This window comes from Drosophila teissieri, chromosome 3R, assembly GCF_016746235.2.
Source record: "Drosophila teissieri strain GT53w chromosome 3R, Prin_Dtei_1.1, whole genome shotgun sequence".
Lineage (NCBI taxonomy): Eukaryota > Metazoa > Arthropoda > Insecta > Diptera > Drosophilidae > Drosophila > Drosophila teissieri.
This window is the reverse complement of record NC_053032.1, coordinates 16283873-16296308: the sequence shown is the minus strand read 5'-3', so window position 1 is coordinate 16296308 and position 12436 is coordinate 16283873. Positions and strand designations below refer to the sequence as shown.

Sequence of the window (12436 nt, the reverse complement as noted above, 5' to 3'; positions counted from 1 at the left end):
TATTAAGAGATCTTAGGTTGACAGTTGTAAAACTATAAATCAGGAAGATTTATACATTTTGGTATTTATTTCAAAATAAATGCATTCACTTTGTTTCCTGTCTTAACAATATAAAAGCATGGCAAATAAAAATAGCAAAATGAAATATTGTGCTACTTAATATATTTCTGAGTTGTAATCTGTTTAATACCTCAATTTTCAACTTCTTTTCATTGCACTTTTGGCATATCACATCTGAACTTATAATGGCAAGCATACAACTGAAACAAAAATTTTACGAAACGATACAAGTTAATGTACCCAAATATATGTATATATACACTTAAAGCGTATGAGTTCGACTAGATTTGGTTGGGCTTTCGAAGGAGTATTTCCTTAGTTGTTATCGGTGGGTTTCTTGTTTAGGCCCTCTCGATCATTGGCGTCTGAACTACATCTTCATTGGAATAGATGACCGTACCATCCAGAGTCTCAATGGTTTGGATGGTGGTCTTGCAGTAAAAGCACACCTTGGAGTTCATCATGTGCTGCATGATGCAGTCGCTGCAGGACTGATGCTTGCAGGGTGTGAAGACGGCAGTGATGGGCTTGGCGCAGCATATCGGACACAGGGAGTCCTCCGATGGCAGTGTAATGTCCGAAAGCAGAGTCTGTTTCACCCGCAAGCTCTCGATAAGCCGGCGGACATTGTCGATTTCTTCACAGGACACATGAGAGGGAACTACGAAATGGATTGAAATGTTGCTTTACTTATAAGTAGTCCATTATCGTGTTAAAATACTTACAATCATTAAGGGCAAACTTCAGGATTGGCGGATCGGCACGAATTCGTTTGGAATTATTAGGAAGTGGCACACGTACATCGTTTGTCAGCGGATCAATGTGCGGCCTGGAAGAGGGATCGAAATTACCCCGCGGTATATTCTTCTGTTCCAGCAGTGGTGTCCGGATTTCTCCTAGTGCAAACTCCAGCGTGGCAAATTGAAAGCTCGGATCGGTGAGAAAAGCCCGAGACACCCGCGTTACAATCTGAGGTCTTAAATCGCTCTCCATTTCGTCCTGCATTAAGGCTAGCAATATCCCCAGAGCAGCGGTTACTATGGGATAGTGGGTGACTGCATTTAGGTCTGCCGAGCACATGTCCACCACAAACTGGAAACATCCGGGTGGCACTGTAACCCGCGAAAGCACCTGGCTGATTAACTGACAGATGCGATTTAGCAACAGATCGCTGTTTGGGCGAGATTCATCCGTGACGATTTCTGGCGCAGCTGTGATGACCATCTCCAGGCATCGCATCAGCGAAACAGTCAATTCGAAGCACATGGAGCAAATCTTAAGCTGCTTGGGTTCAAAAAGCGTGTTTTCCTGCCGCTGAGCGGTGTTTTGGATCTAAGGAATGTTGTTAAATATAGTTTATGTAAATCATGAAACTTGAACCTAAAACTGACCTCCTGAAGCAGTAAAATGAATTCCGAAAAGGCCCAGTTTAATTGGCTTAGCACCGAGTTCAGGAAGGCGGTAGCAAAAGGCTCATCCTCCAACAATTTTGAGCCGATTAAACGCTGAAAATGCTTTGAAGGATTAGCCGGAGCGACGTTGTGCAGCAATCCTGTATGCGTCTCGTTTCTGGAACGACTGCGACACAGTCCTTGGTGGAGGGGCAGCGAGCCACCTTGCCACACAGAGGGTTGGCGGGAATCCTTGTAGGCATAGCCCTCGCCCATCCAAAAGCGCAATAGCAGCCAATTGCTCTGGCCCCAAGCCCGGTTTTCATAGGGGCGTAGCAGGGCACGAACCAGACTAGCTTGAGACCTCTTCGAAGTTCGTTCCAGAGCTCGCACTCCAGACTTGTGACAGGTGAGCGTTCCCAAAGCCTGCAGCAGTGAGTCCTTGCAGGACGCAAGCACAATGCGCGGATCCGCCGAATGAATTCCTAGAAACTCCGCTGCAGCGTTCACGCTGCATTCTGCATCTGAGGCCTCGAATTGGGCTTTCAAGTCATGGTGACTGAAGTCCATTACGGCATCCAGCAGAATAGGCAGTGTATTAACATACACCTCAGGTACAAATGAGAACAAAGAACCCGTATTTGAGGCACTCTGAAGAAGGTGAAAAGGGGTAAGAATAAGATCAATAGGAGTAAAAGTTACTAATCAATTTGCATACCGTCAAAGTTCGTAGCATGCGCTCTAGTAGCCATATGAGCAGGGATCGCCTGTGATTGTTTAGGGCCACTCCTCTTAGCCAAACTTGCTTTCTTGCCAGCGCAATAGAACGTGTCTGCAAATGTAAAAGAACATATTCTTAATGCTTATTAAATACTTAACTAAGAAAAACCGATTGGCAAATGATCAACTTACTGCAAAAACATTCTGCCGCTGACTGAACTTGGACCGGAGCTCTCCCATCACATGCTGGTGATTCTCGTTCATGCAGACATTGGCATGCTGCTCCAATGCCCCTAGCTTACGTTCGATGTCCTCCCGGTAGAACTTCGTCTCCTTGAGTACCTCATTCAGAGCAGCGATCTCGTCCCTAACCGTGGCTATCTTTACTATATACTTGTGGCCTGCCGAATAGTAAAAGATGATACACAAATCAAGAAGTTCGCAAAGGCTGGCCTCCATATCCGCATTGCCCGGCGAGGATTCGGTGCTGCTATTGGGTCGTGTATTTAAGAAATGGGTGTAGGTTGTGTTGTTGGCACCCTGAGTGTGTCCAACTACGGCCACATTGTTTATGTTTTCGCCCAAAAGGTAAAGCGTAGTATCTGAAATTATAATTACAAGTTTTAATTGCTTTACTGCCTGCTTAAGCAGCTATAAAAAATTATCGCATACATACCCACTTCATTGACTCGCAAGTTTTGCCTATCATCTTCATAAATTTGCTGAGTTCGAGCAGTTCCTAACCTAGCATCGATGTCGGCTCGATGAACTTTCCTTAAATGTGACAAGACACCTCCCACGCGATCAAAGTGCATGTAGTCAAAGGTACCATCTATGAAAAAATCGCTGTTCACCTCAACGTTCTTTGTAGGCATTTCTTCCTTGAACATCGAGCGCGTCTGATCAATTAGAATGCTAGCAAAGGCAAGGGCCACAGGCGCATCGAGTGGATGCTGTATGCTCGATTGCATGAAGAAAAAGGCGTGGAAGGGCTACACGAGAGCAAAGGATCTATGAACTCAGTGCAAAATCATCAGTGGTCACACTTACCCTTTGCTCCATGCTGAGATCGATTACATACCGACGCAGTTTGCTCAAAAATATTGAGCGGCTTGACGGACTTTCCCTTGTGCCATCTGAATTGATCAACAGAGTGCACAGCAAATCTTTTTGTGCCGCATACAGTGGCTCCGTAACTTTGCGCACCTTCTCGACAACGTGCAGATATTTTTCCTTAGGCCCATCGATTCCTTCCGTCCAGGCCATACTGTCGGGCAGCAGCTCCTCCATTATGTAGAACTCCAGCGGATGTATGTAGAGGAAAAAGGCGAGGCTAAACGGAAAATAATTAATACTCTGGATTACACAAGTTTTATCTCTTAGCCGTACCAGTGCTTTTTGAACAGCTTTCCTTCAAGCAGATACTTTCTGGTCTGTTCGTGCAGGCAAAGGCAATGCAGCGTTCCGAGCGCCTGACGATGCTTCTCATAGTCCAATCCCTGTATCGTATGCGTAAAAGTAGCCAGCAAAGCGTTCACTAGCTTCCGAAGCACAAACTTGATCTCGTCGCCCTCCATATAGTTCCAGAAGAGGGACAACAAGCCGTGGAGTACGCTGTATGAGTTTTCCTTCTCTGACGCTAGAGTTGTCAGGCTTGAGATCCTATTTAGCAGGACGTCTTCGATGATGTATGGATCAAATATCTCATTGGTAAACTTCTCAATCAGCAAGGTGGCAAATATACAGTAGACGGTCTTTTTAGTGGAAACGCGGGCCTCTGTCCCATTTGTTGCTGACATCCCCGATTGGGCATTGTACTTGGAGAAGATGCCAGCGAGGTTGACTAGGTAGTTCAACAGCAGGTTGGCACGCTGCAGCTTAAGGATGGGTCGGGCCATGAGCGGTTGGAAGCCCGATATCGGATACATAAAGGGCCGATTCCCGAAGTTAGCCCCAATACCCTGCGTGTAGCCCAAGGAGATGGCTGCGAAGAATGTGATGCCCGGACCCTTTTCCAACTTGTTGAACGCCACGCCCATCGAACGTCCGTTTCGATAATACTCGATCACTTCCTTATCCACATCAATAGTCACGCCAATGACGTCCCCAATCTGCCATTTGTCGCCGTACCTAAGAAAGTAATCATAAATGAATTCCGAATATATGGTTTATAAATGGGTAGCTTACTTTTTGGTGGATATATGCCAGATCTGCTGTTTGCTGCCGTCGTATCCATAGCTGGACTTTGTATCCCCCACTCCGCTGTTTTCGTTAAACTGGCAGGAGTTGGAGGCCCAACCAATCTGCATCACGCCCTTAGTGTGAAGGTGGATCTGTAAAAAATGACACGTTCTTAGTACGCACGAGCAACCCACACTCCTCGGTGCGAGTCATTGACCTGTGGTCAACCACCGCCAAAGCTACTACTACTGCTTCCCCAATATAGCTAGCAATAGAGTATAGCTACTCCCACTCCCTATAATAGTATAATAGTGATTACCTCATACATCCAGCGACCGCCGTACACGCAACAATTAGACCGCACCGTGTTAAAGCTGCCTTGGGAGCGCAGGGCCAGACGATCCGAGGATACGCGCACTGTGGTCGTATAGTCCACATCGAATATGGTCAGATCCGGGCCAATGCGACTCTCTGTCTCCATGTACAGGCGCCGGATCTCCTCATTGCTGTCAGTCTGGATTTGCTGGAACTTGTCGTCTAGCCATGTTCGCACTATGATCATCTGCCTAAAGGAAAGGACCGTCTATAGAAAAGGACAACCTCGTAGGCTTAAGACACTCCTACTTGGTAACAGACAAATCGGCGAGCTTTGCGGGTCTCGGATCCGGAACCGTAGAGCAATTAGCGCCTTCCAAGTCATCATCCAGGTCCGAGTACAGATTATCGTGGTCCACCTGCTCGAATATATTCTCGTTGAATACTTTCACGAATAATTTTGATATCGACATCTTGGCTCTGTCATTTCAATGCCAGCTTTTTTCAGCCACACAAATTCGTGTCTGACTCCGAGCTCGACCGTCACAAAAAAGGAATTCTTTTGCTTTAGGGGTGGTAAACTCAGACACTCCTTGTGAGTCTGTTTAACGGTGGCAAGTATCGAGTCACGCGCCAGCCCGATGATTAGAAAAATATTTTAATTTTGACAAAATATTGAACAGTTTTCTATTATTTCTGTATAGCTAACCGGTAAAAATCTGTTTCTGGGTGTATCAAAATTCTGTCATTATTAACCGAGTTTTTAATTCATAAATTAATACCCAAAACAGAGTGAATGAAAAATGAAGTTGTCTTAAAATATAGAAATCTGTACCTAATAAGTAGACCATGTCATTCAAATTTCAATCATACATACATATTTATTAAACTTTGAATATTACCTCCGCAAAATATCGCATACATTTGCTCCTCCCTAATACTTCCATCCTGCTCTTTGGCAGAGCATAACTCATCTCGTTCTAAAGGCGCCAACAACAGCTGTTCAAATTCGACATCGTTGTGCAGTACTGCTCGCCTTTGAGCGCTTCGCAACACCGAACAGAAGGAAAAGTAATTCTCGCAATGTAAGGACGTGTTTTCTGTGCTCCCCTAGTTAAGCTAATTAAATTATAAGTTGGCGTTGATTCATGAGAAATAAGTTACCAAAAGAGCCACTCTATGCTCATAAATTGTGTGATATTTGCGAGCAGTACAGTTGCCTTTCGATTGATTGACAATTTGCTGTCGTCAGCGGCTAAGTGTTTCAGATAGTGTTGTCCACCTAGCTAGATCTGGCGGGAAAAAGGCTTAAAGCAATTAAAGTGCTAAGTGAAACGCAATGAAAACAATGCGCATAATGACGGCTATTAAATAAATAAATTAGCTATCACACAATTGACCTTGTGCCAATAACTTCGCGTGGAGAGTATTAACCATTAAATACGCAGAAAAGCAAACTTACATATGTATGTACATAGCTAACTGGCCAGCGATGTGATGTGAAACCGTTAAATTCGATTGTTTTTGTTGTTGCGTGTCTCACAAAAATAGAATTCGCGAAAAGAAATAGAAGGGAAACAGAAATCAATGCCATGCATTCGAAAACAAGACCATTACAACATTCGTAGCTGGGCATAAATGAATATTATTTCTGATTATACATGAGTATAGTTTTATAGTAGTCTAGCCAATTGATTTATCTGCCCGTTCTCGACCCGTTTCTTGTTCTTATTTATTTTTTTGCGCGGCAATCAACGCAAATTTCCGAGTGTGTGTGAGTTTGTAATTTGTATTCAGTTAAAATTAACTGGCAATACGTATATATACGTATTAATTAAATGTTATTTACAATGTTTCGGGTGCATCCATTATTTCGGCCAATCCGCCCTCCCAAAATATATATGTTTATAGTTTTCGTATCACTTTTCTCCTTTACAAGTGTGTACGTAACTACGGAACTATCAAAGAATCAGCACACATTGTATGTTTACATAATGATAGCTTTCGCGTTCTTCTCGCTTCTGCTCCCCCGTCCCCTATTGCGTCTTGAATCTTATATTTATCGAGCAAAAATCCACTTTGGTGACGTTAATGGAATATAAACAAATATTATATGTATAAAACGAGAAAACCACGCAGAGGATCTCTGCTAAGCAAATGGGAATCACAGGAAGCCCAGTGGAAAAAGATACCCAAAGCAGCAGATTCTTCTATAAACAACGCTGATTCACTTAAACAAGCCGTAACATTATGAAACCCCCTTTGTTTTTTCTCGACCAGGATATTTAAATAACTCAGTCGTATTAATTACTCAGTAAAGCATACAATTTGCATTAAACACCAACGGGTTAAATCTCAGATATAATATGATAGGATAAGATTTATTTACTTTGGAGAATATAGAAAGCACATACATACATACATATAGTTTCCTTTTTTATGATACGATAACGGAATTATCTAAGTGATGAATTCTTATTTTACTTATAGTTATATATATACTATAAGTCAGCTTTCTATATATAATTGGATAAATAATCGAAGTGGTTTTCAAACCAATTAATCACAAAAGGGAATCACACTCATGTCGCTAAATTTTCGCATCATCAAAGAAAAATCCCACATAGCTACCAACCATATCATAAACCCATTATAAAAATATACATATGTACGTATACTCTTATATATATTCAAACGAAGGAACATGACCACACGCATGTACACCAGATATAGTGCCAATTACTGCCCAACTTTTTCTGGTTTCTCTGGTCACGTATCTGTCTATATCTATACTCTATCTTTAGGAGTCCTGCCTTAAAAACATATACATAGTACACATTTATTTTGGTCTCTTTCACTAGTGTAGAAATAAATAAAGATAATGTAAAGTATTTATTTATTTTTAATGTATAATAATCATACATAAATTTCTTTTCAAACATAAATATTACGCTAATCCCATATTCAACCTTTCTAGTATGCATATCATTTCCGAGAGTTGCCCGCCTGTAGGTTAATTTCTAAGATAACGAACTGCGATCTAAGCAAAGAAGACACAAAAATATTTAGCGCCATAAGACTTCTAGGATAAACAGTATAAATGTGCCAAGGGGGAGACCCCACAGAGCATTTGGTATTCAGCAAAAAAATTGCAAAGATTCCCAAATGTTTCCCTGGCCATTATCTAATCGATAGTTGAGTGCTTTTGCCTCTGACGTATTGAATGGTCGTGCCATGTAGAGGGAGGAATACGTTTCGGCAACTGAGTTGTACGGGCTCCCAACTGAGTCGAGGGCAGCGACTTTGATTGACCATATCAGACGACACTTGTCGCAGTGGTCGCTTATCTGAGCTCCGACCTTCCCCGCCAGCTTCATACCCCATACCCCATCGAAATCGAGCCCAGTTTTGACTTGGCCAAACACAGACACGAGTGATTTTCAGTTTGCCTTGTACAAATAATGCCGCGGAGAGCACTTGTTGCCCGATTAGCCATAAACATTGTGCCTGGCCCAGTATATTTTACCCCTTGTGAGCGAGATTCTCAACGGCTCTACTTCATTTCTTTGCAGTCAGTCGAGGGCAACGGACACGTACACGTTTAAAGTTCAAAGGAATACCGAGATTTGCATGCGGCGCGAATAGAGGAGCGAGAGTTCCTATCCACAGACAGCGAAGATGTCACAAAACCAATCCTACTTCTGGCAGACGACCAGACACAATGTATACCTGAAGCGCTCGGCCAAATGGCACATGGCGCTGGCCCTGATGGTGGTGCTCACATTCGGCACAATTTGTGCGGCGGAAGCACAACCGGATAGTGCGGACAATGCGGTCATTGAATCAGGAATACAGGGCGTAAGGATATCCTCAACCTTCTTGCTCCGTTGAACCATCTACTAACAAATATGCTTTAATGCTTGCAGAACTTTGAGGTGCAAGGCGATTTGAATAGGCCAACGGACCTGAGTTCTTTAGCGGAGAAACCAAAGGATGATGCGGATCGGCCGAAGACGAAGGGCACCTTTATCGATGCGTTTACCGCATCGATCTCTGTTATCTTACTAACAGAGCTAGGGGATAAGACTTTCTTCATTGCTGCCATAATGGCCATGCGCCATCCGCGTTTGATTGTCTTTGGCGGTGCCATCGCCGCCTTGGCGCTAATGACGGTACTCTCATGCGCATTTGGCATGGCAGCGAACTTTATTCCTAAGGTAGGTCGTGGAAATGTGCCTTAGATAACTTCACAAACTGAATGAACTCTTTTCTCACCCGCAGATTTATACGTATTATATCTCAACTGCATTATTTTTAATATTTGGTTTGAAAATGCTGTACGACGGCTACAAAATGAAACCAACCGACGCTCAGGAGGAACTGGAAGAGGTGCAAACAGATCTGCGCAAGCGCGAGGATGAGGTGAGTCGTCCTTGAAGGATCCCTTGTATAGTATTGTATTATAGTAGTGGTGCTATATGTTGCAGTAGTTTCTATATATCCTAACCTTGTTTCAATTAGTCACGCTTCTCTGCAGTACTCTGTTGCTGCATTATTATAGTAATTAGTTATTTTTACTGCTTTTGTTAATATCTGCGCTTAATTTCTTGTTTTACTATTATTATAACCATAACGACTGGCAAAATGTAGAGCACAAAAGTCCAACAACTAATTGATGCCCGCCAAAGCGATCACTTCATATGCTACGCTTTGGTTTTCAGTCTTACTTGAGATTAAACACCATTTTATTTGCCTCACACGAGAGCCGCGAACAATAACAAGCCAACATTTACTAATCAAACACGAACCCTAAGCTTTTCATAATTGTAATTACACCTTGATTGCATGCTAATTAGAAAATTGTATTAGCCCCTAACAAAACTCTATGGTTATCTTAACTGAATATCCCAAGCCGATCAGTTAATGGGCGCTCCGAAACGCGTCAGTGAAACACCTGGGTGGCCACATACTCTCAGTTCTAGCTTCCGAATATCTTTGGTTTTGAGTTTGGTTTATCTAGAATCAAACGTTCGAAATTCACATACAAACATTTACCACACATCTAAGCCCATGTGACTAATTGCACGATTTGCGCATATCAAATACAAGCGAGTTTCAAAAGTTTATTGAAATTATTTAAAGCAAATTCGTACTAAACCAGCAAATCGTTTGAAATGGAAAAGCTTTTTGGCAAACGAAACCTCCACCAGAATATTAATCAAAATCAAAATTTCTGCCAATCGAATTTCTAGCTAATGCAAATTTTTAATTGTTTTTCCTTTATGCAACACGAAATTTGAACAATTTGATATAACGTTGCCCCCTGAAAATGTTACCGAAACAAACATAAAATATACATGTTGCACTCAACTTTGGTTTGTGTGTGGGCCGCTCCAAACGCAGTTGCTGCGCAAGGCCAGCCGAAAGTACGAGGACGCGGAGGGCAAGCGAAAGAACAGCAATTCGGACAAGGAGGATGCCAGCGAGCAGGCGCTCATCCATGGCCGCAACTCCATATCCACGGCAGCAGGTTCCACCACGGACATGCAGCATCGCCAGCGAAAACAGCGCAACCATCTCAATAACAACAACGGCACCACCACCCATACTAATAGTAAGCAAAATAGCTGTGATAAAACTGGCAACGATGACGAGGACCGGGATCAGCACGAATCGGAGGTGTTCCTCAAGGAGGGCGGCCGCATTGTGGAGCAGCTCAAGATGAAGACCTTCCCCAGCAGCCCGGCCCACTCGGCGGCCTCATCGAACCAGACCGAACAAACCAACTCCATTGCCGCCTCCACCGCCACCGTCGATGTCCAGCTGGCTGGCCATCCCACCGACCCGTCCGAAGGCGGCACCTCGGAGCCACGTGCTCCGCTGGCCGGACACGATAGCATGCACAGTCTCAACGGCAGCCTGAACGGTGACTCCGGACCGGTGAATGGCGCTCTCAAAGCACGGGTTAGGCCATAAACCGTTTATGCGATTGTCCCGCTTCCGTTTCCCATTCGATTACGTTTTTCGGAACTGGATCTGATTGAATTTTTGCTTTTGTGTCAGCAATATACACGTAGATGGAGATTGTTGAATGGACTGTGAACCCCACAGTCATTTAATTTAGATTAATAAACCGCCCTAACTTTAAAGCGGAGTGTCTTTCAAAGAGTTATAAAGCTAAGCTAAACTTATCTGATGGAAATAAGAGGCTGAAAAACGTAACCTATAATAATAGATTTAATCAGTTTTATTTCTAGAAAATGTAATCAGAATGAGGTTCGTTAATCTATATAACTGACAACCGCTAACTTTTGTTGTTACCTAATCATATACGTTTCACGTGCTTTTTGACCAAAAGAAATGAACTCACACTAAAAAAAAAACTCATAAAACAGTGACACTACAGTCAAAAACACAAGCATCAAGTACTTTTTAACTTTAAGTCATCTGGCATTTGGTTTTGTCGCCACGGTCTTTTACTCCCCATTGGTATCGTTTCACTTTCATTCGAATCGCACCCATTTCACCCAGTTTTTCTCTCTGCATGTTGTTATGATGAAGTGATCGTTTTTGAATTTTGATTTTAGCTTATATTTTTGGTTTATTCGGCAGGAAAAGCGGTAAACCACGTTTTTCTGGCTTAAAAGTATTTACATGTATTTTTAATTTGCTGTTTTACCCCTTTGTTTGCGCACATTTTCATCGAATCCTTCTAGTCCGCCTGCTGTTCCCATACTGATCCATATAAATCCTAATTTTCTTTTACAGCTGGATCGTGATGTGAACGCGGCGCTGGTAAACGACGCCGAGAGCGGCCGTCGTCGTCCACAGAAACGAGGTGCCACCTACTTCACCATGCGCATCCTGGCCCAGGCCTTCACGATGACCTTCCTGGCCGAGTGGGGCGATCGCTCCCAACTGACCACTATTATTCTCGCCGCTAGCAAGGTAAGCACTTTGGATTAACATGAGTTGTACATGAGATGTAATTATTTTCCATTGCAGGACGTTTACGGCGTAATCGCTGGCGGTGTTATTGGCCACTGCATCTGCACCGGCCTGGCTGTGATTGGTGGTCGTCTTGTGGCTTCCAAAATCTCAGTGCGCACTGTCACCATTGTGGGTGGCATTGTGTTCATCGGATTCGCCATCTACGCTGTCGCCATACCTCCGGATGACATCTAGACGAAGCCTTTATACTCTAAACGAGATTGCCCGTTGACGACCCCACAATATTATGAAGATTTAGTTTTAGTTACTACCTGATAAACCCCATATTTCTTCGAGGAGCATCAGGCACGGATCGTATTGATCCATTTCAAGACGGAATGCATCGATGTATTTAACGTAGCTTTCTTGCCAAACAACCTAACATATTTACAAAAAACAAAAAGTGCCTTCAGTGCTTTCCGCTTCGGCCATGACATACTTTTTTAGTTCATACAATGAATTCTTCTGTTTTCCAATTGTCTATTATCGCTTTGATTTGATTGTTCATTTTCGGTTTTGTCTTAAGTATTAAAGATGATTGTACATACGCGTGTAGAGCTACCACGATGCCCACGCTCCTCCGAGTTGTATCCTTCCCTCCATAACCCACATCCTTATTCGCATATTTGTTTACGTAGCCGTGGTTACTTAATGGAAACAACCAAAATGAAACTTTGTAGATTTGATTATTTATGCGATTTTTGTATGAAAAACTTAGTAAATTGAGCAAAACAAAGATTTTAAAGTGTGCTCAATGGGCGGCGATGTTTTTTAAAAGC

General features: G+C 43.0%; 2 protein-coding genes across 3 annotated transcripts; one reads left to right on the top strand and one right to left on the bottom strand.

The window, feature by feature from the left end:
• Nucleotides 1–162: 162 nt before the first annotated feature.
• On the bottom strand, nucleotides 163–5365 carry LOC122619309 (E3 ubiquitin-protein ligase RNF123). The gene is made up of 11 exons (XM_043796151.1): nucleotides 4977–5365; nucleotides 4672–4918; nucleotides 4359–4504; nucleotides 3561–4301; nucleotides 3222–3504; nucleotides 2848–3163; nucleotides 2364–2773; nucleotides 2170–2283; nucleotides 1452–2102; nucleotides 786–1392; nucleotides 163–721 (listed from the first exon to the last, which is right to left on the bottom strand). Exons 1-11 carry the CDS (start codon nucleotides 5138–5140, stop codon nucleotides 402–404), a joined length of 3999 nt encoding a protein of 1332 aa, XP_043652086.1. The 5' UTR covers nucleotides 5141–5365; the 3' UTR covers nucleotides 163–401.
• A 295-nt stretch (nucleotides 5366–5660) lies between these two features.
• LOC122619312 (transmembrane protein 165) lies at nucleotides 5661–12395 on the top strand. 2 transcript variants are annotated; one of them, XM_043796155.1, is made up of 7 exons: nucleotides 5661–5752; nucleotides 8240–8525; nucleotides 8594–8884; nucleotides 8949–9089; nucleotides 10071–10631; nucleotides 11436–11615; nucleotides 11673–12395. In XM_043796155.1, the coding sequence occupies exons 2-7, from the start codon at nucleotides 8346–8348 to the stop codon at nucleotides 11850–11852; spliced, it is 1533 nt and encodes a 510-aa protein (XP_043652090.1). In that variant the 5' UTR covers nucleotides 5661–5752; nucleotides 8240–8345; the 3' UTR covers nucleotides 11853–12395. The 2 variants fall into 2 exon arrangements, with proteins under 2 accessions (XP_043652090.1, XP_043652091.1); XM_043796156.1 differs by lacking the exon at nucleotides 10071–10631 and having other exon boundaries at nucleotides 5666–5752.
• Nucleotides 12396–12436: the final 41 nt, after the last annotated feature.